At 40.0% G+C, this 21921-nt stretch overlaps 1 protein-coding gene across 5 annotated transcripts in view; it reads left to right on the top strand.

The window, feature by feature from the left end:
* Positions 1-21921, top strand: part of nrxn2a (neurexin 2a) — a 159588-nt gene that overhangs the window by 30553 nt on the left and 107114 nt on the right. For 4 of the 5 annotated variants that reach the window (XM_088088851.1, XM_088088849.1, XM_088088848.1 and 1 more), the window contains exons 2-4: positions 1629-2774; positions 5419-5439; positions 20442-20743. In XM_088088851.1, coding sequence (XP_087944977.1) covers positions 2072-2774; positions 5419-5439; positions 20442-20743 — 1026 coding nt within the window. In that variant the 5' untranslated portion in view covers positions 1629-2071. Of the gene's footprint in view, positions 1-1628; positions 2775-5418; positions 5440-14477; positions 14508-14746; positions 14759-20441; positions 20744-21921 lie in introns of all 5 variants that reach the window. The other variant, XM_042499087.2, reaches the window with a different exon arrangement.

The following is a 21921-nucleotide window of genomic DNA, read 5'->3' as shown; positions in this document are numbered from 1 at the left end:
TTGATTTGATTTGATTTGAATCGAGTCAGGGGCCTCTGATTGGTATGAGATGATATCATATCCCTATTTATAAAATCTGTTACAGAAAAAGCTGTCACCCATTATTTTTATCTTTTGGCCATAAGAGATAAAAACATCATAGAAATAATATTAATAATTGTAAGAAGTTGAGTGCAGGAAAGTTTCCTTTAAATAGACTCCATGAACACACATCAAACAGCACCAGCACGGTAAACCTTATGTGTCAGAGTCCTTCCTGGAAGAAATTTTTGTTTTAACCCCAACCATAATTGCATTAAGAAGACTTCGGAAAATCCGAAATATTTCCATGTTGCTAATGCATTCCCTAGTTAAAAATTTTCTCATCATTGACACAGAATTTCAAAATTAAAGCTTCTTCTAAAGATGATATGATATATTTTATGATATATCATATTTTTCATATGATGTTTTCACGTTGCATTGATCCAATTGCATCATTGATCACTGAATTGATATATTGATCCAGATCGATGGTTACACCCGTATTAAACAACCAGAGCCCTCATAGTACAAGCGCCAAATGTCAGAGAGCGGAAAAGAAGCCTATAAAGTCTCTATAATTGTTTTACAAAAAAACTAAGAAAAAAACCCAAAACATTATACAGAGAGATAATCATTTAAAAAGTTCCCAAAAATAACAGAAAAACTCAACTGCAATGCAAAATTCACAGATAATAATCTGCTGAAATGAATATTAAATATTCATAAAACATGTCACTTAGTCAGGGGTTGTTTACTCCATGATAGAAAAGGGATCCCCTAAGGAAAAAGGTTGGCAGCCACTGTTTAAAAATATGTGTTGTTTCCACAAGATGATGGTTACCGGTTGTAGTTTTTCGCCTCTCTGAAAGGTAATAATAAGCCTGGGCAGGTTCCTATTTCAGCCAAAGTTTGATGCATAACTTGGTGCCCTATTTTGTTTTCACAAAGTATTGGATTTTCTGTTTGTTTGTTTTTTTATTTGTTTGTTTTTTTCTAACACAGACCTCTTCCTTTTCATCACTCCCAGCCTCTGGCCTGCATGTGTTGTTCTGCTGTAATGTCTTAGCTTGATCCCAGGGAGCGCACAGGGCTTAAGGGGCTCAACATCACTGAAGTTAGTGAGGCCACGGATCGTACCAAAACATCTGTGGGGGTGCTTACGAAACAAACTGTTTTCCACCAGCTTTTGGAAAGCAGCACCGGTCACAGCAAACCCTCTGTTTGCTTTTCTGCCTGGATGCTAAGACACGAGGTGGGGAGCCAGGCTTGAGATGCTTCTTGGCCCAGGTATCGTGTCGAGGGCCTGTTGCTGGAATCTGCGGGCTGCAGCCAAGATCTTAATGATAAGCAGCGGTCCACAACAAGTTGTTGGATATGACCTATAAAAATGTGAACCACCTCTAACTGCTGAATTCTTCATAACAATTAAACCTCTACCCTGCTCATTTCCATGTTTCCCTCTCTGCCATTTTAATGATTTGTTTAATATGTAATTAATTTTCCATGTCAGTCATAATGACTTAATATTATTCATCTTATTTTGTACAATCAATTGTTGGTAATCTTTCCAGCTATTCATCACCCGCTCCTCTTTTATGTCGTAGGATGTTGGGAGGCTGAGAAGAATGGAGGCTGCACCTAAGCTGCGTGCCTAGCGAACCCATGGAGAACTGACAGGAACAGTGCTGGATGGAGGCCAAGACACTGGATGGCGAAGACGAGGAAGCACACAGTATTGCGGATCACTTGTGTCGTTTGTTCTCATTCTCAGCCGATCCAAAGTAGATGCAAAGTATTCTGCAATGTGCCTCATTTGTTCGCTCTGTCACGTGTCGCCCATGGAGAGATGGCAAAAAGAATCAGGATAGACTGTCAAGGCTAGAGAAACTCATTTTCTGCATGCGGGAGTTGCAGTCTTATCTCTGCAAATTTTAGGGTGATAACAAAAGAAGAGTAGACACTAGATAACGTTTCCTCCTCACAGCTCTGTTGGCTTTATATGAATAAAAGACCACAGGGGAGCCAATAGTTGTAGATAGTAACCACCATGGGCAGGTGTGAAGGCAAGGCTTCCTGGTTACTGTTGTTAGCTGGGTTGGTGCTAACAGGAATAGCTTTGGAATATGAGGGCGTTCCTGGTCAGTGGACACGCTACGGCCAGTGGGACGCCAAAGCAACAGGTGAGCTCAGCTTCATTCTGAAAACCAACATCAGCAAAGCCCTGGTGCTCTATCTCGATGACGGAGGGAACTGCGACTTCCTGGAGCTCCTGATTGCAGATGGGAGGCTCCAAATGCGCTTCACCATTCATTGTGCCGAACCAGCCTCCCTGCACACGGAGACGCGAATCAACGACCTGCGTTGGCACAGAGTCCTCCTCTCTCGTAATTTCAGAGAGACTCGTCTCGTTGTGGACAATGAGGAGAAAGTGGCAGAGGTGAAGTCCAAGAGAAAAGAGATGGTAGTGGTCAGCGACCTCTACGTGGGGGGAATCTCGCCCGATGTTCGTCTCTCCGCCCTGACGTCCAGCACTGTAAAATACGAGCCGCCTTTCCAGGGCCTTATAGCCAATTTGAAGCTGGGGGAGGCACTACCGTTGCTGTTGGATGGCCAAGCTGTTCATAGTGATTTGGAGTACATATGTGCCATACACTCTCCGTGCGGCAACAAAGGCCTTTGCTCTGTCAGCCAAGGAGAGGTCCTCTGTGACTGTATCAATACCAGCTACAGGGGAAGGTACTGCCACGAAGGTAAGAAAAAAGTGTCTTCCTTCTGTTTGTAACAACATGTATTTTTAGCATTAGTATGTTTTGTTTTGCTTTATTTTAGCAGGTAAATGTGTTGCTTTTCTGTGCATAGTAACCAGGGCTGTACCTGACTCAGACTTATGAATCGGATTTGGCTGCTCGATACGAATATTTGACAATTGGTTTTGTTTTCCATTCAAAGTTTCAAAGTCTGAATGGGTACTGAAGGAAAGTCAGTGTGAAAGCACTCACTCGGCAGCAATATCTGCTCGATAATAACTGCTCAACTTGAACTTGAGTCTTAAACTGATGATAAAAATCTCTAACTCTTAAGGAACAGTCCTAATAGTTACCATCTAATTGCGTTACCTTTTGCTTTAGTCACACTCGTGCACATGTGCACTGGTGCACAATCAACTCATCCTTCAACTCCAGAGATGTAGCAGGATCAAGGACAAATTGTAATTTCATTTTTCAACTTTGTTCAAAAAAATGACTGATAAAGTTGTATTGTGATATACAATTTTTCACTATTAACTTGTATGGTCCTACTTTATGTAGTCATCAAATGTTTTTTTTTGTAATACTAATATACTTTGGCTACTGAAAATGTTTGACAACCTTATGATCAGCATTGGCTTACAAATGGTTAAAATCCCTTATTAATATATCATTCTAAGTATATGTTCTAAACCTTCATTAGGCTCTAGAAAATAATCAATAAAGCCCACTTTAAAGCAATCCAGGTCAAAGTATACCACAGCAGTACTTAAAAGCTGCTTGGGTGTGTGAGTCCAGCTCTCTCAGCAATTACTGTCTTCACGAGTCATAAAGGATAACAGCTTTGTAATGTGACAGATGTTCACATGTTTTCAACACAGAGAAATTTAATTGGCTACCAAATGGGTGTCATTTTTCTATTTCTGGAGGGTCTAAATAACAACAAGGACAGAACTTGGCATTTTAAAGGGGACCTGTTATGCTCTTTTTCAGGTTCATAGGCTACTTGTGTTTTGGTTTCTACTAGAACATGTTTACACGCCCTTATGATCAAAAAACGCACTTATTTTCCTAATACTCTTTGTGCTGAACCCTCTGTCTGAAATGCTCTGTTTTAGTGCCTATCTCTTTCAGCCCCCCTCTGAAAAAAACTCAGTCTGCTCTGATTGGTCAACATTTCTGGGCCTTCTGTATCTGTGTCTCCACAAAAGGATATATTGCAGCGGGAATGTGATCGAAGTTGGGGAGAAATTGAGAACATCTGCAACCAAATGACATGTTTCCCTGACATTAGTATACAGCTAGATGTACTCAACAGTGTACTTGCAGGCAGAGAAAAACGGTCATGGAGTATAGCAGCACTTTGTAAAATGAAAAATCACCAATACAAGCCCCTTAAGCAAAATTCACAACTTTTAAAACGACATTTTTCAGAAGGATTATTACCCAAAATGGAGGAAAAATTAATGTCATAAACCAAGATTATTTTTCCCTGACGTTGGATGTAGTTACATGTAGCAGTGTACTAGAAATGACTGCTATGAAGAATAGCGACACTTTCTACCTTTAAACATCACCAATAAAAGCTTCTAACTCAAAATCATTGCAACTATATGTTCCAGCAGAAATATGAAACTGGGGAGAAATTTAGGATTTTTGCAACCAAGAGTACATTTCCCTTATTTTAACATGTAGCTACTTGTAGTAGTTTAGGCTTCGTAATTTAAAATAAATGGTCTGAGGCCCGGGGTTTAGCTCACATGGGTTATTTTTTCACACCTTTACAGCATTATTTGAAGCTATGGCCATTTATATGAACATCCGATATTGCAACGTCATATATATATATATATATATATATATATATATATATATATATACAAGCATTATAGCCCCCCTTTAAAGTGAGCTTTAATTTCCTTGTTACACGTCAATAAAAATGTTAGTAAGTGATTAAGTAAAGATGTTTTCCACTTTGCCAAAAGATGTCAGATTTTGTCCTATAATAATACATTTTTGGCAAGGACGCTCTGCAGATTGCCTCCACAAGGTCAGGGGTCATTGAGGTGACTCTCTTGGCCAAAAAGACACAGGGGGATTCTGGCAGTTGTTCCCTTATTTAACCCTGTGAAATCATGATCAACATCAATTTTCTTGTGCTGCATTCATACGCCTTTCACAAGCTAGTTAACCCCTTGAAACCTGAGCAATTTTTTTTTTTCTTTGCCAAAAAAGGAAATGACCAAGATGTCAGGAAGTATACTTTTAAAAGATAATAATAATTTTCAGCACATCTTTAATATTTTTTTGTTTATTTTTGTTTTTAACTTTCCTTTTTTTGCTTATTTTCAGGTATTTTTCTTTTAACTTTTTGAATGATTCCTCACTAATTTTTTGGGCCATGTCTCTTGAAGTCATCATCATTAATCACAACCTGCATTTTTATGAACTGACTCTATCCTGGATTATTTGACAAATCAACTGTCAGTGATGTTAATGCACAGCTATACTGCCAGAGCAAATGATCAAACTCAGAGGCTCTGGCTGATATATGTGTCCATCAACATTCATGTTCTGGTATGAAAATAAGCATCAAGATTACGCAAAGCAACATTAAATATGTCTGTTTGTCTTTATTCTCCTACAGCTGTCCAGAGAGAAGTAGAAGGTAAGACAATGCATTATATAATGAGCACAATGATTAGCATAATTTGTTTTTTGTGATGCTCTTATTTGCAAAGGCTATTACCACAGCATCACTGTGTGTGAGAGTGTGTTTCGGTTATTATCAGGTTGTTATTGTCGGTTTGGACTGCAGTTCTGACATCCAACAAATTAAGCTGAAAGGAGATATACTATCACTGGTCACGAGGTCACTATGGGAAAAGTGCTTAATGTGCTGAATGCTCATTGTATATAAAGTCAGTGCGTTCAAGGTGACTGGAGAGGTCTGCAGAGTGCGTGGGTGTTGCTCAATATGGGGAGCATTCATATATTGCATCACTGAAAAAAATGACTGTACAGACATGCTTTGTTTCATTATTTATAACCTCTGTATTTTTCCTCTCTCTGTAGCACACATTTTCTTCATCTAAACTACCGTTTAATGTTAAGGTTTACCCAAGTCATCGTGCCATTTTATGACATTAAGGTCAATATGTGGAATAAACTCAAACATGATGGCATCCTCTGGCATAACATGGCTGATTGCTGAAGCCTTGACTTTCATTAAATTGTAATATTGTTTGCACAACGATGTTTTTTTTTTTTTCAGAGGTGCATTTAAAAATTACTTTCGTAAGAGGAACAAATCGGCTTTGGCAGGAAAAGAGACATTTCACTCGTTATTGGCAGCATTTTAAGGGACCGCGATTAAACAGGATTGGTTTCTAATGAGGTGCACATACTGAACGTGAAATGAAGATTGAAAGCGAGGAGGGAGATTTGTTTAGTCGGCACCGGAGCGAGACATCCATCTCCCCAGTAAGGACTGCTGGTTCTGGTGAAAGGGCAGCCAAGAGGCTCTGGAGACCAGCGCAATGTGCACTGAACCACTGCACATTATAAATCACTGTTACTGACTCAAAATGCACCGACCCATGCACACCTGCTCTGCGATATCCTGCTTGTGACACTTTCGTTTGGCGTATAACAGCAAAATACACCTAAAATTGCAAAACACTTTTGTCTTAATGTATAGAGGCTGTTCAGAGTGCAAGTAGGAAGACATGAGTGTAGAATGGCATTTATCATAACACTTGCATAGATTATTTTACAGTAATATTTTGTTAAAGATGATGCATGTTTTGGGGTATAGATTCTGTATCTGAAACAGCACTTAAGTAAGACTTAGTGACTGTGGTATAAGGTTGTACGCTTCAGTAACAGTTAATAGGTTTCATCTCGGCACTTTTTCCAAAAACAAGCATTAATCATTCTTAATAAGAGCAAAGATGGCATGGCTCTGCTCACAGCAAAAAGGCAGGCATTATTAAATGACATGCCGCAAAGAGAGCACATCAGAATGTTTATTGGATTAAAGCTTGACATGGAGACAATCCCCCAATGCAGAATGCATGAAAACAACAATGACAACAGCAAAATCACTCTCACCAGATGCCTTTTTTTCTCCTATCCTTCATACAACTCCATGTGCTATCTGGCAGCAAGTCTTTGATGTCCTTGCAGCGACGGAAATAGACGAGTCTATGCGTTAGCTCCTCTCCCCAGAGAAGGCAAAGATGGTAACCCGTATGCTATATTTGGTTTTGGCTGTGGGTTTTAAGTGGTGCGGGAATTATCTTTATTTGTCTGAGGAACTGCTTGAAGGCATTGGAACAGCAGGTGAGTTCTTCTGAGTTGTTCACATCTACAGTATGCAGTGTGGGCTCCCGTTGATCTGTGCGGACAAAGGCCATGGCGGGGCATGCTCTAATGCCAAAAGAGTGCAGCACCCTCTGATGTTTTATGTGCAAAAAAAAAAAAACAGGTCTGTGAAAGTGAGATAAGGACAGCCACCTCACAAGGATACAGAAGAGGGTGAAATATCTCCAACATATAGGAAAACCTTACACGTGTGTCGAGCGCAAACACATTGTTTCTTTATTTTTTTTTTCCCTTAAGGTTTTCATGTGTAGGCACACATTGACGACACACTAAGAAGTACAGGGATGACAACGCAAGTGTAGAAATCTTCCAAAGAAAGGACACAGCTGGTCCTGGCGGGCTCGCATCTTTCAGCAGCAGTGACCTTGGTCTAATCCCTCATTACAACAGGCTCCATAATACTGTACTTTTTCACGGAAAAACAAATTTGGCAAATCCTAATCCTCGCGCAATGGCTCTTTCTTCTTAGATGCTCGCTAATTAATGTCACAATAATGACTGAGAGGTCCTCCCACATCTGTATTTGTTTTTTTCCCACTGTATTTGTTTAATTAAAGTTACTTAGATAGCAGTGTTTTCCTTGTTAAAAGTGCTTCCAAAAGTTCACACTGTCGTGAGTGATTAGGAAAGTGAAATCAAGATGTGTTTAGCTGCTTAAGTAGGACCACTGACTCTCTTTCTCAAATTTATTGATAAAAAAATGTTCATACACTCTAGTTTTTATAAATTATGTTATGACTTCTTTCAGTGACATAAAAAAATCGAAATATTTGTCAAAAGAAAAGAAAACAAATAAATAAAACTTCAGCATACTTAACATGAGGATATAATCTGAGGTTGTAAAATAATACGGTGGAGGCTAATAGGTTTAAAGGTCAACAGTATAAAGAAACACATGCATGTTATATTTATATATAATAGATTATTATGATACATAAAACAAAAGTTATTTATTTTATGCTGGCATGGCAGCACTCATAAGAATATTATTGTACTTAGTGTTTTTTATGTAATTTCCCCTTGCTAGCTTGTAAATCATAAAGCACAGAAAACATCTGGGGTCAGATGCATAAATGATATGTATGCATAAAAAAAAATGTGTGTATGCATTTTCAATCCACAAACTGGTCTTTATAAATGAAGAATGTGCACACCTTGTGCATTCTTCAAACCAGGCGTACACACAGTTTTTGCAGAGATAGCTGTGGGTAAAACAATAAGGAGCAGATTAAATTTTAAGTGAGAGACAGATAGTAGATTGTTTTTAGTTTGTTTGCTAATTTCACTGGTTGTGTTGTTATTTTTGCAGGCTACAATGTTCTGTAACATGTCAATCCAAGGCACATGTGTAAATTTAATTTATAGAATATTTATGTGTGATGAACTCATAATAATTTAAACTGACATTCATCTCCCTGTTAGTGATCATTTAGTGATCTTGTAAAGCACGTTATACAGTTTCAACATAAGTGCTATGAATGAATCATTGATCATCCCTTTGACATTTAATATTAGTAATGATTGAGATTTTATGCAGTGATGATTTGAAGAAATATGATAAATTAGCGGTATGGATGCTACCGATATCCCCAGCTGTATGTAATGACGGTTGCTCTGGCACCATAGAAGAACCTCATAGATGCAACACAGATGGTTAAAAAGCACCTTCTCATTGACAGGCCTAATCGATGGTGGAGGGGCACAAGTATCAATATGCAAACAAATGTTTCTGGGCGTTTCTACATGCATTTAACTGTGGGTGCAGAAGTGAGTTTCATACACGTGCATCCAACGCCACAATTGTCAAGATTTCTAAAACAAAATCAGGCGTATATGCATAGTTTTATAAATCTGACCAAAAGAATGTATGCATATATCTGCCTTTGTGTGTACGCACAGTTTTCGCTGTGAATCTACACGGAGTTTTATACATCTGACCCCTGATCTCTCTGGTTCCAACCTCCATCATTCTAGTTTCAAACCAGTGCTTATGTCGTTAATTGGGGTGTTACCAGTAGCGCAACATGCTGGAGGGTTTGAAAACACATTAAGTCGATTCATTATGGATTTACTCAATGTCAGCAGATGTAGAGGACTGAAGGCATAATTCAAAACAGCAAACACATTACTACAAACGATTGCTGTTCTCAATCCCTTATGGATAATCATGATGAAATGATCAATAACATTATATCCACAAGGTAAATCGGGCAATTTACACATTCCAAACATCCTTAGCTAGTAGAGTGGATCATTTTATAAAATACTGAAACATATTTAAAGAGGCAAAGTCAAAAGGATCCTAAAAGCAACATGCTAACATTTTAATAAAATGAGCTTCCATCGCCTGGTTATAAATCTGTTTGCCCTTAAACTCTTCTTATACTGTTAAGGTTGCATCTTATCTAAAAATAGAAAACTGGTAGATTAAACTGGTAGGAAAGGCGGTTTATTTCCCCTCCAATGGGACTCTACAGGTCTAGCCAGTTATCTCTGCATTTCCACACACTGAGATTTGGATGTGAGGCTCAGCCAAGTAGGATGAGCATATTCAAAGGGTGGCTGCCCCCATACAAGGCCAGCAACAACACCACTCCCCATCCACTTTTCTTCAACTGCTCGAATGACAACTACATAGTCCAAGAAGACTTTGTTGGCTCAGGCGCTTGTTAAGTGCTGCCCGCCCTGGCCTGTTTTGGTCACCAGCATCAGTCTCCATTAGTCAGCGATGGATTAGTCAGGGATGCAGGTCAGTTTTTTCTCGCCCCAGTGCTCGACAGAAATCAGAAGTGTGTGGAGTCATCATAGCTGTGAATCCTTTGGGTCAAATCTTCTTTCTCCAGCTGCACAGAAATCACCAGAGTGAGGGGTTAGACGGGGTATTCCCCACTTGACGAAGCGATGGCCTCTGGCCTTGTGACTGCTTCTTCTTATTAGTTGGATAATAGGAAACCCACCCCTCCACCTTCGCACATGAGCACAACACAAAGAAATGGAAAGAGATTTTATCAGAAATCGCTCTTGCTGTCTCCGCTGGTGGTGGCTTCCAACCTGCCGCTGCTGGATGTGTCTTTGTCACTGTTAATGATAAACAAGCTCCTCTTTTAGCCCCTTGCTGCTACTGCCATGTTATACTTCTGCTGAGTGATGTGCTGTGTCTTTTGTAGCAAAAGGATTGGCAGAAGATGCAGACACCATGAGGAGACAAGCTCAGGTCCAGTCTGGTGAGAATGAGATCACCTGAGAGGTGATGAGAGGAAAGGGGATGTGCAGTAACACTGTTTATGCCTTGTTTCTACATGTACATACGGCGGCTTGTCGTGCAGACTGCAGAGCCACAGTGGGGGTGCACACAGCAGCTCTTTGTCTGCTGCGTAGACAGGGTTGTGGTTGAATCCTGTCTAAGCAGAGGCTCAGTCACAGGCTTTGCAATGACACACTGTATCAAAAGCCTACGTGTTGGCAGGCAAGGACCCTCCCAGGGGTAATCATGTCCATTCCACACGGAGAGCTGCAGCACGAACAGCCTTGTTCATCGGAACGTGTGGAGGAGATTTGTACCGACCAGCCTTCTTCGTAAGATTTTTTACCTAATGACTGTACGGGGACTTGAACTGTGAGAGAGTGACTTGCTGTATGAGTCTTCGAGCGCTGATGCACTGATGAGAGCTGTTTGTGTTGGCTGGCACAGTGGGGCTCATGTACTCAGCAGAAGTGGTGCATTGTATCATCCCCATCTCCTTTTTGGCAAGAGGAGCAGCTGAGGTATGCCATATAATTTCTGGCCGGACTATTGAGGTATTTGTCAGTGCTTCTCTGTGTCTGTGCCTCACAGAGGACAAGCTGTAGAAGTGAGACTGAGGCTGAGGCTTTGATCGCCGCACTGAGTGCAGGCCGTCACCTGCAACTGCTCAGCAATATCTTGTGACTGATAGGCTGCAGTGTATTTTCACGTTGCTTCCATGCATTTACACTCTTAGAAATACAGTTCCCAACTAGAACCAAATGTGGTTTTATGGCTGGTCCCTATAGGAGAACCTGTTTTGGTTACTGGTAACCTTTTCCACCAAATTAGCTCTGGGTCGTGGACTGCTTATGTTCAGGATTCTTTGAACCTTAGTGTTATCTAGCAAACCAGCCAGAAACATTGCAATCAAGGATGTGTCATTAATTGAGGGTGATGTGCAATGCACAACAGAAATAGACATTTGCAGCAAATTTGTGTATTACAGTGATTATCTGCAAACTTTTGTTCTGTTATTACAGATATTTGATTCAAACCAAAACACAAGCATAAATCAACTGTTAATGAGACCACTGCACACTCTTTTTTGTATGACAATTTCTTACTTGACTTCTCCATTGGTGCCTTGCTTTTTGCCATCCTCTCTTTCCAACCTGTAGAATACAACATGCCCACAGATATTTTCACAGTTTGCTCTTCAGGTCAAGAAAAACCTGTAATTGTTTGGTTGAAAACCAACTTTTTGGGTTCTGGCCCTGTTAATTTTTTGTTGTAATGCTCTGAATAGTAAAAAATGAAATGTAGTAACCAGTTCTTTTCTTGGTAGAAACAGGTATTTATTACAAAAATTTCAAAGGGTTCTACCTAGAACCCAACATAAAGGGTTATACCAAGATACATCTGTGAAAGGTTCCACCCAGAATCACCTATAATACTCCTTTTCCACTAACACTGAATGGGTTCATTTCTGGTTCGCACACCTAACTTTGAATTGTAGAGAGAATTTTGGCCATAAATAAATTGGTTTGGAACCCAAAAAGTGGCTTACCCAGCTGGAAGCAAAAAATAGCAGGTTTTCCTTGACCCCAAGCGGGAGCTGAAATGACATTTGTCTGGGTGTCATATTCTCAGGGTTGAAAAGAGGATAGAGTCTTGCAGGAAATTATATTTTGTGTGTTCTTATCATGAATAGTTGGTTCACTCAACAATTTTCTTACAAAACAAATTTCTGCAATAACAGAACGAATGCTCGCAGGTAATCAGTGCGACCTGCCATCTTGTTATTATTGTTGTCTTCTGTTGTGCATTGTGCAACACGCTTCGTTGATGACGCTTCCTCGATTCCCATGGTTCCACCCAAAACTGGTGGAAATGCAGGCTGATTCGCCAGATAGCACCAAGGATCCAAGGCTCCTGAATGGAACCAGTCCAAGAACCAGAGCTTATATGGTGGTTCTACACAGAAACCCTACATGTTGTCTCACTAATCATGGTTGTAGCTTGGCAGATTTGCCTGGGGCCAAATGAACCACCTCCAGCAGCCCTTGGGCTTCAGGAGGCTCCTTAAGAGCCGGGGTTGATGTGTTCCAGTTCATCCCACAACAATCAGGTTTACAATCGGGTTTTTAGGGGGTGGAGATTTTGTCACTACTACTCCTAAAGCCTTAATTTTTTTTAAAATAGTGTCGGCTAAGGAACTTCAATTCAGTTACAAATTAGAACTGATTATAAAATGCCTAGTACAGGATACCCATAGAGAAAACGAGAATTTCGGCAGACCAGGTGGTAATGTATGGCATGATTTGATAGTAAAGATATCCACACAGCAGACCTAATTAGCAACCTGGCAAGAAATGTCCCATAAATTGCAAGAAATCAGTAGATGTTTCCAGAAAACCATATTTATAACAATCAGAATTAAATGTTTTTCTAAAGGTTTTTGAAGGTTTTTTTTAACTTCCATGTTTTCTTTGTGTTTTCTGTTTGTCTTTCAGATAATTTTTTTATTTTTTATTTTTTTCCAAATTTCTTGCTAATTTATGGATCATTTCTTCTTAAGTTGCTCATTGCCTGTTACCTGTGTTTTTGAAAGAAATCAAGCCAATATGCCCAGATTTCAAAGGACCACTTGGTTAAGGGAATCACAAATAAATGCATCCACACTTAAAAGTACAATTTTAAATACAGGTAAACATTTGACTGGTTGTCTTTTTACACCCATGCTTTCAATATTCTGTAAGGAAACCTTAATTCCAAAAAGGGTTCTTTGTATGAAGAGGGTTCTTAATGGAACCAGAAAGACACCTTTCTTGTTTTTCCTTAAAAAAGGGTTCTTCAGAAGCAGATGGTTCTGGGTAGAGCCTCAGCCCCTCAGGAAGAACCCTTATTTCTAAGAGTGTACGATGGCTTTCCTTTTGGCTCCCTGTATAAATATCGTAATGCTGCACTCGTCAGCAGTCCAGCAACGTTCCATGTTACATTTAGTTTGGAGGACATTGTTTGTCTTAGTGTGTAAGAGTGTTACACTGTTAAGTCCTGCATGTGCTGGTCAGTGCAGTTAGTGTTCAGCGCAGCAGCCACTGTACCGCCTCAACACAATATGGAGGTGGGATGTGGCATTTTTGTCTTGGCTGACCTGCTTTATGATAGTTTATAGTCAGTGAGGCTTTAACGCAGTGCAGCATTAAGTTGCAGCTCCTTTCTTCTTTTCTTCATTCCTTTCTTCATTAACTGGAGGTTGTGCTCGCTCTTTGTTTTATGTGGTAGTTGTATTTGTTTGTCTGTATTTATTGTTGAAACCATGTTTTAAGCTACCCTCTGGGCCAGGTCATTCTTGGAAAAGAGATTTTAAATCTCAGTGAGTCTTTTACCTGGTTAAATAGAGGATATATATTGAGATTGAATACGTTAAGGTGTCGCAGATCATTAGTGGTGCCCTGTTACATGATGTCATTGTATCATTGCTCCACCACCTAAACCTTTTTAGCTCCATTAGATGGTGAATCCTAAGTGAAATAGAGCGATGTCCGCGAAAGATTTAGTGGATAAGGAATGGTGTCACTTCTGCCCTTTTATAAAACGCTGCCAGATTGAATGTTAAATAGGCTCAAAGGAGCTGGCCGGACACTTAGATGCAAATATCAGTGTGAGGAGATGAGTGCCTGAGCCTGTAGAGCCCTGATAGAGATCATAGAGCTAGTATTACCAAATATTTTAACGCTATTTTATGAAGTAGGATTTCTGTATATCTGATACATCTCGAACGCTGTCTGCATCAAGTAAACATACAGTATGTGTTCCATTTCGAAAAAAGCATCTTTGTGAGCAACTACCTTTCAGGGTTGCACCGATCAAGATGTTTTTTTCTCTCCTTGCCTTCCCTCTCCTCCCTTGAGATGTTTGTCTGTTTTTAGTTTGATTTCCCCTTTATATTTAATTTTGAACTTTGACATCCGTACCTTCCCCAGGATGTCTGTCACAAACTGCAGTCCAACATTGTGACAATGCTTTTGTTCTCCCGAACCTCTTTATGAACTTCCTGTTTTCGTATCCTTTTTTCTGTTCTTTCCCTCAAGGTCTGGCGCACCTGATGTTAAACCGCCAAGGTATGGGGTCTATTGGTTTTGCTTTTCCTTCCCAGCCACCTGATCATTTCCCCCCTTCCCCTGAAATCATTTTAGTTAACTGTGCTGCACTAATATTTCCTCTCCTCTTTTTCCATATACTTGCCTATTCGTTTTTGCTTCCTGTCATGTTATGCTCACTACTCACTCAATCTTTGTCCGTCAAACCCTTGTCCTGACCACTGACTGAGCTACTGGAACATCACCTTTGACCTCTACAGTTTTTCGCCAAGGTAATGCATCTATGCTCATAGCATCTCTTCGGTTTGGTTTCATGGTGTTTTCAAAGGGGAAAAAAAACAGGTGTCAAAAATAAAAAAGCTATTTCATGCCAAAAATGTCTTTCAGGTCCGCACAGAAAGCGGTTTATTGATTCTTCTTGTGAAAGTGATCAGAACATACAGTTATCAGAGGGATTTCTTTTTCTTTTTTTGCATTCTCGAGGTTGTTATTTGCAGAACTTTGATTTTTATGAAGTTACAAGATGATTTCAATGGGATGTGTAAGACCATTCGTCATTGGGTCGCAAAATACATCTCCTTCAAATGACTTCTACATTGCTGTAATGAGTTGAATATTCATTTAAGCAGATTCAAGAAAACTGCTATCAAACTGCTGATGGAGGGGATATTTTTACATGCAGTAGGAGGTTTTTTATGGTTAACGATCAAGAGTAGAAGAGACGCTGCTGTGATGTTCTGTGCTTGTTCAGAAAACAAAGTTATATCATTCTGATCATTTTGAACACTGTTTTAAACTCAAGCGCTGGTGCTGCATAACATCTGAGTAATAGTAAAGCAACATTACTGTGATGTTAAACCATGGAATAAAAACATGAAATATTATTCATAATAATAGGTAAAATATTTGGACATTAGAGCAAAAGGGCATTTTGACTGAAAAGTACAGGTGGCACTGACCTGCATGAAATCCGCCGTATTTATGCTTTGTGTTTTCTGCCATGTATTGTGAGATTCCGACAAAAGGTCACCATCTTGTCTCCATGGCAATCAGTGTGTAATCTAAACTCTCTAAACACAGAGACTTGGCATTAATGACCCATTCCAGCAGAATAATGCCTACGCTATTCATCAGCAAAATGTTACATAGATCATTATCTAGAGAAAAATTGTTTTCTTGGTTGAATTTTGACTAAAATAAATCCTATTTGTTTGGTTCCAGCCAGGAGCGTATAGCACAATAATCTGGGCCCATGCATAAGCAGTCTTTGTGCCCCCTTCTGCTTGCTTTCTTTCCCTTTCTTTCATTATTTTCTTTTTTTGGTATATTAATTTCCCATTCTTGGGGAAAGACATGACAGTGTATGTTGGATTGTCAACAGAATCAGACACTCTCGCTACATTTTGTGACAAATTCTAATGCAGGGGCAGACTAAACCACTTGCGCCTTAAAGGGGTGAGAGGGGCCTTCAAAAGCTTACACCATTTTTTTTATACCAATTTCAGTATTTCAGCCAATTTATTCAGCTCATTTTAATTTGGTTATGGCACTAATTACTTAGAAATAAAAAAAAAATGCACACAAAAGCAAACTTCTCAGGCTTTTTGGAGGCCTCCTCCCGTCAGGGCTCGAGGTAATCGGGCCCACTTTTCCCCTCCATTGCGACAGCAGCAACTGCAGCTCCTGTATCAGTGACTTTTTCACAGGTTCATAGAGACTCAGTCATACAGAGATTCTGTTTTATTTTTAGTCCAGTCAATGCTGAAATGAATCTATATGTATTCCCATAAGATATCATTACAAGTACCCTGTAGATGTAAACTCAAAAGCCTTCATATGTCATCTTTGAGTTAAATAATTCCTACTCCCATTGAACACAAATTGGTGAAGATGAGAGGAGTGTATGAGAGCAGGACCCTGGGTGTTCTCATACATGTTCTGGTGTAGAACTGATAATGCTAATATTGAGGTCATTTACAGTAGATGAAAAGGCTTAAGCGAACACTTCACAGTCTGATTACGCCAGTTTTTCACCCACTATAAATGGTGCAGCTTGAGGCTATACGCGACTGTGACATTATAGATTAAGGTCTGGATTCTTTGGTTATAGGTTTTGGGACAAACTTGTTCATGTACAGAAGTAGTAATCAGTCTTTACAAGGCCAGAAGATAGTGTTCAATTTACACTCCTAGTTTACTGACAGATGTGCTGACAGAACAACTCAGCTGGATGTACTGTATGCTGCAACCGCCTCAACAAACATATAAGATTGTCTGCTGTAGTAGCTGCTATATGAAATATTTAGTAATGCAGTAAGTGTGTCCCAAAGGCCAAACACAGTGTGATCTGTCATGAAATTAGGCCTAAATGTAATTGCTCCATTTCATGCATCAATAAGAAGTTGGTAATTGATTGTGGAAAGAAGATTTATAGAAATAAGCCTCGGAGCAACACTCAGGCGTAACACGGCAACAATTAGTGACAAAGTAAAGTGCATCTGACTTCATGGGATATGTATGAGGCATCAAAGTTTTATTCAGTGATGTTATGACAAACATTTGTTATTAAATTTGACAATGTTCCAGCTTTAGCCTGAGGGGACACTCAGGGGAGTACTATTCTGATTTGATCTGATTTGTTTGGCCACGATTAATTCTCAATCAAATGTACACAACAGTCTTCTCTGCACACTCTATAAATGAATCAAAAGCTCTTCTCAGGAAAATGTGGCTGCTTGTGTCCCAGAATGCTTTGCTAGCGTGCACACACAGATGTAAATGGTAAGATTATTCAGGCACAGGTGTAGCTCGCTGACCGCCTCGAGTGCTTATGCACGTCCCTGCCTCCAGACCAACGGTAAACTGCTGCCCCGCTATCCACATGCCCAAACTGCCTCGCTTATGTTTGGGTGCAACCAGCCGACAACTGACTCCTCCGCCCCTGAGCAGGAGACGGAGTCAGCAACTGCCATCTGCGCCCAGGGCTTTTGGACCACTTTGAAATTAATCAGATGTAAAGCTTAATATTAATGAGCGATCCACATGTTGACATTTTCATGCGGTGCAGCCACTGCAGCAAAGCGTAATTGCGACAGAGACTGGAACAGGTGGGCTAATAAGAAGTAGTAGCAGATAATTTCTTCCCACCTGATGGCAAGACCCTCTTCCTCTGCAGTGTTTGATGTGCATCATGCTGTGACACTCAGCAGCTAATATATAGCTTTGAGCAGTACCTTTACAGATAATCCTGTTTGGACATGGACATGGGGGGCAACACCAGCTGCTATTAGCTATTTTAAGTTTACTTCTCCAATGTTAAAGTGGCACCCAGGATGCTGCACACTTCATTGGATTGGCCATGAACAGCACCCCAAGGACTCACCAGTATTAGTATCCTGAATTTAGAGGGATGGGGTGCAGGCTGGATGATGTATAGTAAGAGACGGAGCACAGAGCAGCAGGATGTGACAATGAGAAGAGAAGCAGCAGAGGCATGTAGAGATTGTTGGTGCTGCCATTGTATTCTGCTGAGCCTTCTTTTTCTGTCCACGCATTTGCATGGAGAGATGGTTCGCCGCAATTGTCTTATAGCTGCGGCCAAGGTAGAAAGTTGATGGCTCTGCTCTCAGTCGGCAGCAACATGCATAAAGTGCTCCAGCAGCATCTCTTAGCTGGTGCGTCTCTGATGGCATTTCCTCTGAGTTCGAGCCAAAGTCTATCTTGTTTCAGAGCAAACACAGCCAGTATTGCCTCTTTCACAAGCTGGTAAACATTGTTGCTGCAGACAATGGACCACCTCTTAGGTAAGCAGGAAAGCACAGATAGGGCCCGCTGCCTTTTGAGCCACCCACACGTTTCCAATCCACGCGTCTGCTAGTGACGTCTTTGAAAGCTGGGAGTGACAGATGCACAGGATATGATGCAGATCGTCTGGACTGATATGAGACAACTTCTTAGATAATTGATTAGAAGCAAGCCTACGGGGATATTAACTGCACATGTATGCTAAGCACTTCACTAAATTAGGCCACAATACAGTGAAGCTGCCTTCACTGCACTGACTCTCCACCTGTATCTCTGTTTACGATTCACGCTCAACATCTGTCATATGCCAAACTTTCACATTTAGGCTCAACAACAGTAGCTGAACAAGTTGCTGGCTGCTCAGTACTTGAGTAAGTACTCTGCTCAAACAATAGAGACTAATGGGACCACTGATCCTGTTGGCTTAAATTGGCCCCGGAGTTCAGAATCCGACATTTACTGTACAAACAAACATAGGCTTAAGGGACAGCTTATCCTTCGAGCTCGAAACAGCTTGTTTAGTGGCTTTAACGCTGTATCTTACAAACAAGCAAAAAGGAAGGGGTGTCTAAACTGGCTCGAAACCAGAGTTCAAGAACTGTGTTATACAATAGTTAACATTACAATATTATATTGTGGTTCAATATAAAACAATCTCACTCACAGCACTGAAATTGTGAAATCTACTGTGGGTTTTAGTATTGTTAAGTGGTTGTCAGAATGTGTTAAGTACATGTGTGCAAGCTTTCAGAGAAGTTTTATTATTCAGTAAACAATGGGGCCGAGACAAATCCCACAGGAGGAGTCTGCAAAATCACAATACAGCGTTCGACATAAAGCTGCATGACCTTTTGCCACCGCGGGGCCGAGTTCAGCTTCTTCAGAGTGCCGCTGTCTCCGGTCAGGATGACTTTGACAGTCTCAACATTTATTACATCTTCTGATATCTATGTCTGTCTATCTCTCTGTCTATCTGTCGTTCTATCTATCTATCTATCTATCTATCTATCTATCTATCTGTCTATCTGTCTATCTAATTGGCCTTTGTTGGAGTAGAAGAAAATAGTTTGAGTCTCCGTGTGTTTAACATCCTCACTGGAAATTATTTGAACTGCAGGTGTTATTTAGAGGTTGACACATCATATTGTTTTTTTTTTTAAATGTCACAGTTGAATAAAGGATAAGGCTGCCATTATTCTATACTTTTCTTATTGTCAACGAATCTTATGAAAAAAAAACAAAACCAACAATGTGTTAGTCTGTCTCTTGATGCTTCTCTACCTTGTTTCTAGTCTGTTTTTTCCTTATATTAATCTTTAAAAAACAAGACCGAAACATATATTGTAATTCTCAAAAAAGCTACACAATTCTTTAAACAGCTGGGTATTGTAGTTTTGAGCAAGCTTTACTCATATAGGAGCAAATTGTGCATTTTTCAGTGACTCAGTTTAACTGCATTTTACATTTTACAGTAATGTAAAACCTGGAAAAGTCATGAAATGTCACAAACACCTTTTCCAAGCCTGTAAAATCATGGAATTTGTGAAAGTTTTGGAAAAGTCAGGGAATTTGGTTGTGAGTAATGAAATTGTTACAGAAATTTTTCCAAAGTAGTCCTGTAGCTTTCCAAATTTTGCTTCAAATATATTTTCTGTAGCTTTTGATGTAACTCTGTGTGTGGGATGTCATATTTACCATCGTGTACATTTCATGTATGCCAGCTTACTGAACGTATGTTTAAGTTTAAATACAGTTTGAATCTGAGGGGCAAAAGGATCAGTTTATTTTTGGTTTTAGTCTTTTTATGGGATTTGTCGACAAAAGTAAAAATACGGAATATCACTTGACTTAACCTTTAATGTGCAGACAACATGCATCTCCCATTCGTCCATCAGTATGTACAGTGATTTTGTAGCATATGTGAATAGCTCCACAATTACGCAGTCTGTTCAACTTAGCTTTTGGGATAGGGAAATATTTGTCCAAAAAACAAACCTGCAGTCTTTTCTACTCATTTTAATCTTGTTTTGTTCACCAAAGACTTACCTATCTCAACATGTCACAATAGTGGTGGATATTCTGATTCAGTTTAATAAAAATTGAGTCTGAAGACTGAAGCAACTATCTAAGATGCTTCTCCTCCCCTCTCAGGGCAGGAGGAGTCAGTGGCCACCTTCAAAGGCAATGAGTACTTCAGCTACAACCTGTCCCAGACTCCCATTCAGAGCAGTTTGGATGAGATCACGCTGTCCTTCCGTACCCTGCAGAGGAACGGCTTGCTGCTTCACACGGGGAGGTCAGCTGACTATGTCAACCTGTCCCTGAGGAATGGAGCTCTGTGGTTGGTCATCAACCTGGGCTCCGGTGCTTTCGAGGCCCTGGTGGAGCCGGCCAAAGGGAAGTTCAACGACAATGTCTGGCATGATGTTCGAGTGACACGAAACCTCCGCCAGGTGTGTATACATCACCGCATTTGACTTGCATAAACTTGTTTGTATCTTTCAGGCACATTTAAAACATACACATTTAACATTTGATTCCAGGTAATGCCAGTGCAATGCAAACAGGTTTTATTTACTATATTCCACTATGTGTCAACACAAGCTAAGCCTGTTGGCTTCTGCTGAATGTTTAATATTTCTGCTCTGCTGGACCCCCCTATCTCCCATTTTCCATGTTCTGATAGATATTACAAGCTCATATTAGGTCATTGCCCTCTTTCTCATGCAATAGATTGCTTTGCTGGAAATCACTGAGTCCTTTTATAATCAGGCAAGTTTCGTTTTTTTTCTGCACCCACCAGAATGCTGTAAAGGTCTTAATGCCTTATTGAAAGACTCAACTCACACAGCAATATCCATCACATTCATGTATCCTACGGCGCTGATGAAATCTCTGCAGTCTGGTCTTTTTTGCTACCTCCACAGAACAATAATTGTCGCGCCAATTTTCTGATTATCTGAACTCTGCTTAAACAAAAAGTTAAAAACAATGCAACTTTGCAGCAGCATCAGAGAGGTCATACAAGTATGAGCAGAGCTTTTATATAATGAATAAAGTCATTGCATGTGTCCGATATTGTGCTGCTGTACCTACTGTACTGTGCTCCGGCAAAGTACATTTCAGCCCTAAGGTTTCATATTCATTAACGTTGTCCACTAGACAAGCACACTGTGCTGAATTCCCAAACTAATTTACAGAGTGCCAGGATGTGTCTGTGTTACATTAAATGTTACCCAGCTGGCACTCTTTTTTGACTGCAGTCATTCTGCATTTAGCCCATAATACAGTACTTTAAAGCTCCACTAATCAATGTTTTTTTATATTAACACTGAATAAATGTGCAATATGGAAGGGGTTGCTGAGAAAAATCCACAGATAATTACCCATTTCTGAAGGTCTATGGAGTGTTTTAGCTCGCAGGTTTTGTTTAGTAATGTCATTAACACAACTCTGAATACTAATGTTGCCCGTTTTCTGACAATTATTTGCTAACTGCAGACTGTCTATCAGCCTACAGTGAGGTTCATGCAATTTTAAACCTGCAATAAGATCCATAAATCACCTGTTAAAGGGACAATTTCCCCTAAAATTAAATACTTTTTTCCCCTCTTACCTGTAGTGCTATTTA

This window comes from Plectropomus leopardus, chromosome 15 (genome assembly GCF_026936395.1).
Source record: "Plectropomus leopardus strain MGB_pleo_1.0 chromosome 15, ASM2693639v1, whole genome shotgun sequence".
NCBI lineage: Eukaryota > Metazoa > Chordata > Actinopteri > Perciformes > Serranidae > Plectropomus > Plectropomus leopardus.
The sequence above is the reverse complement of the archived record's forward strand: the minus strand, read 5'-3'. Positions and strand labels throughout refer to the sequence as shown.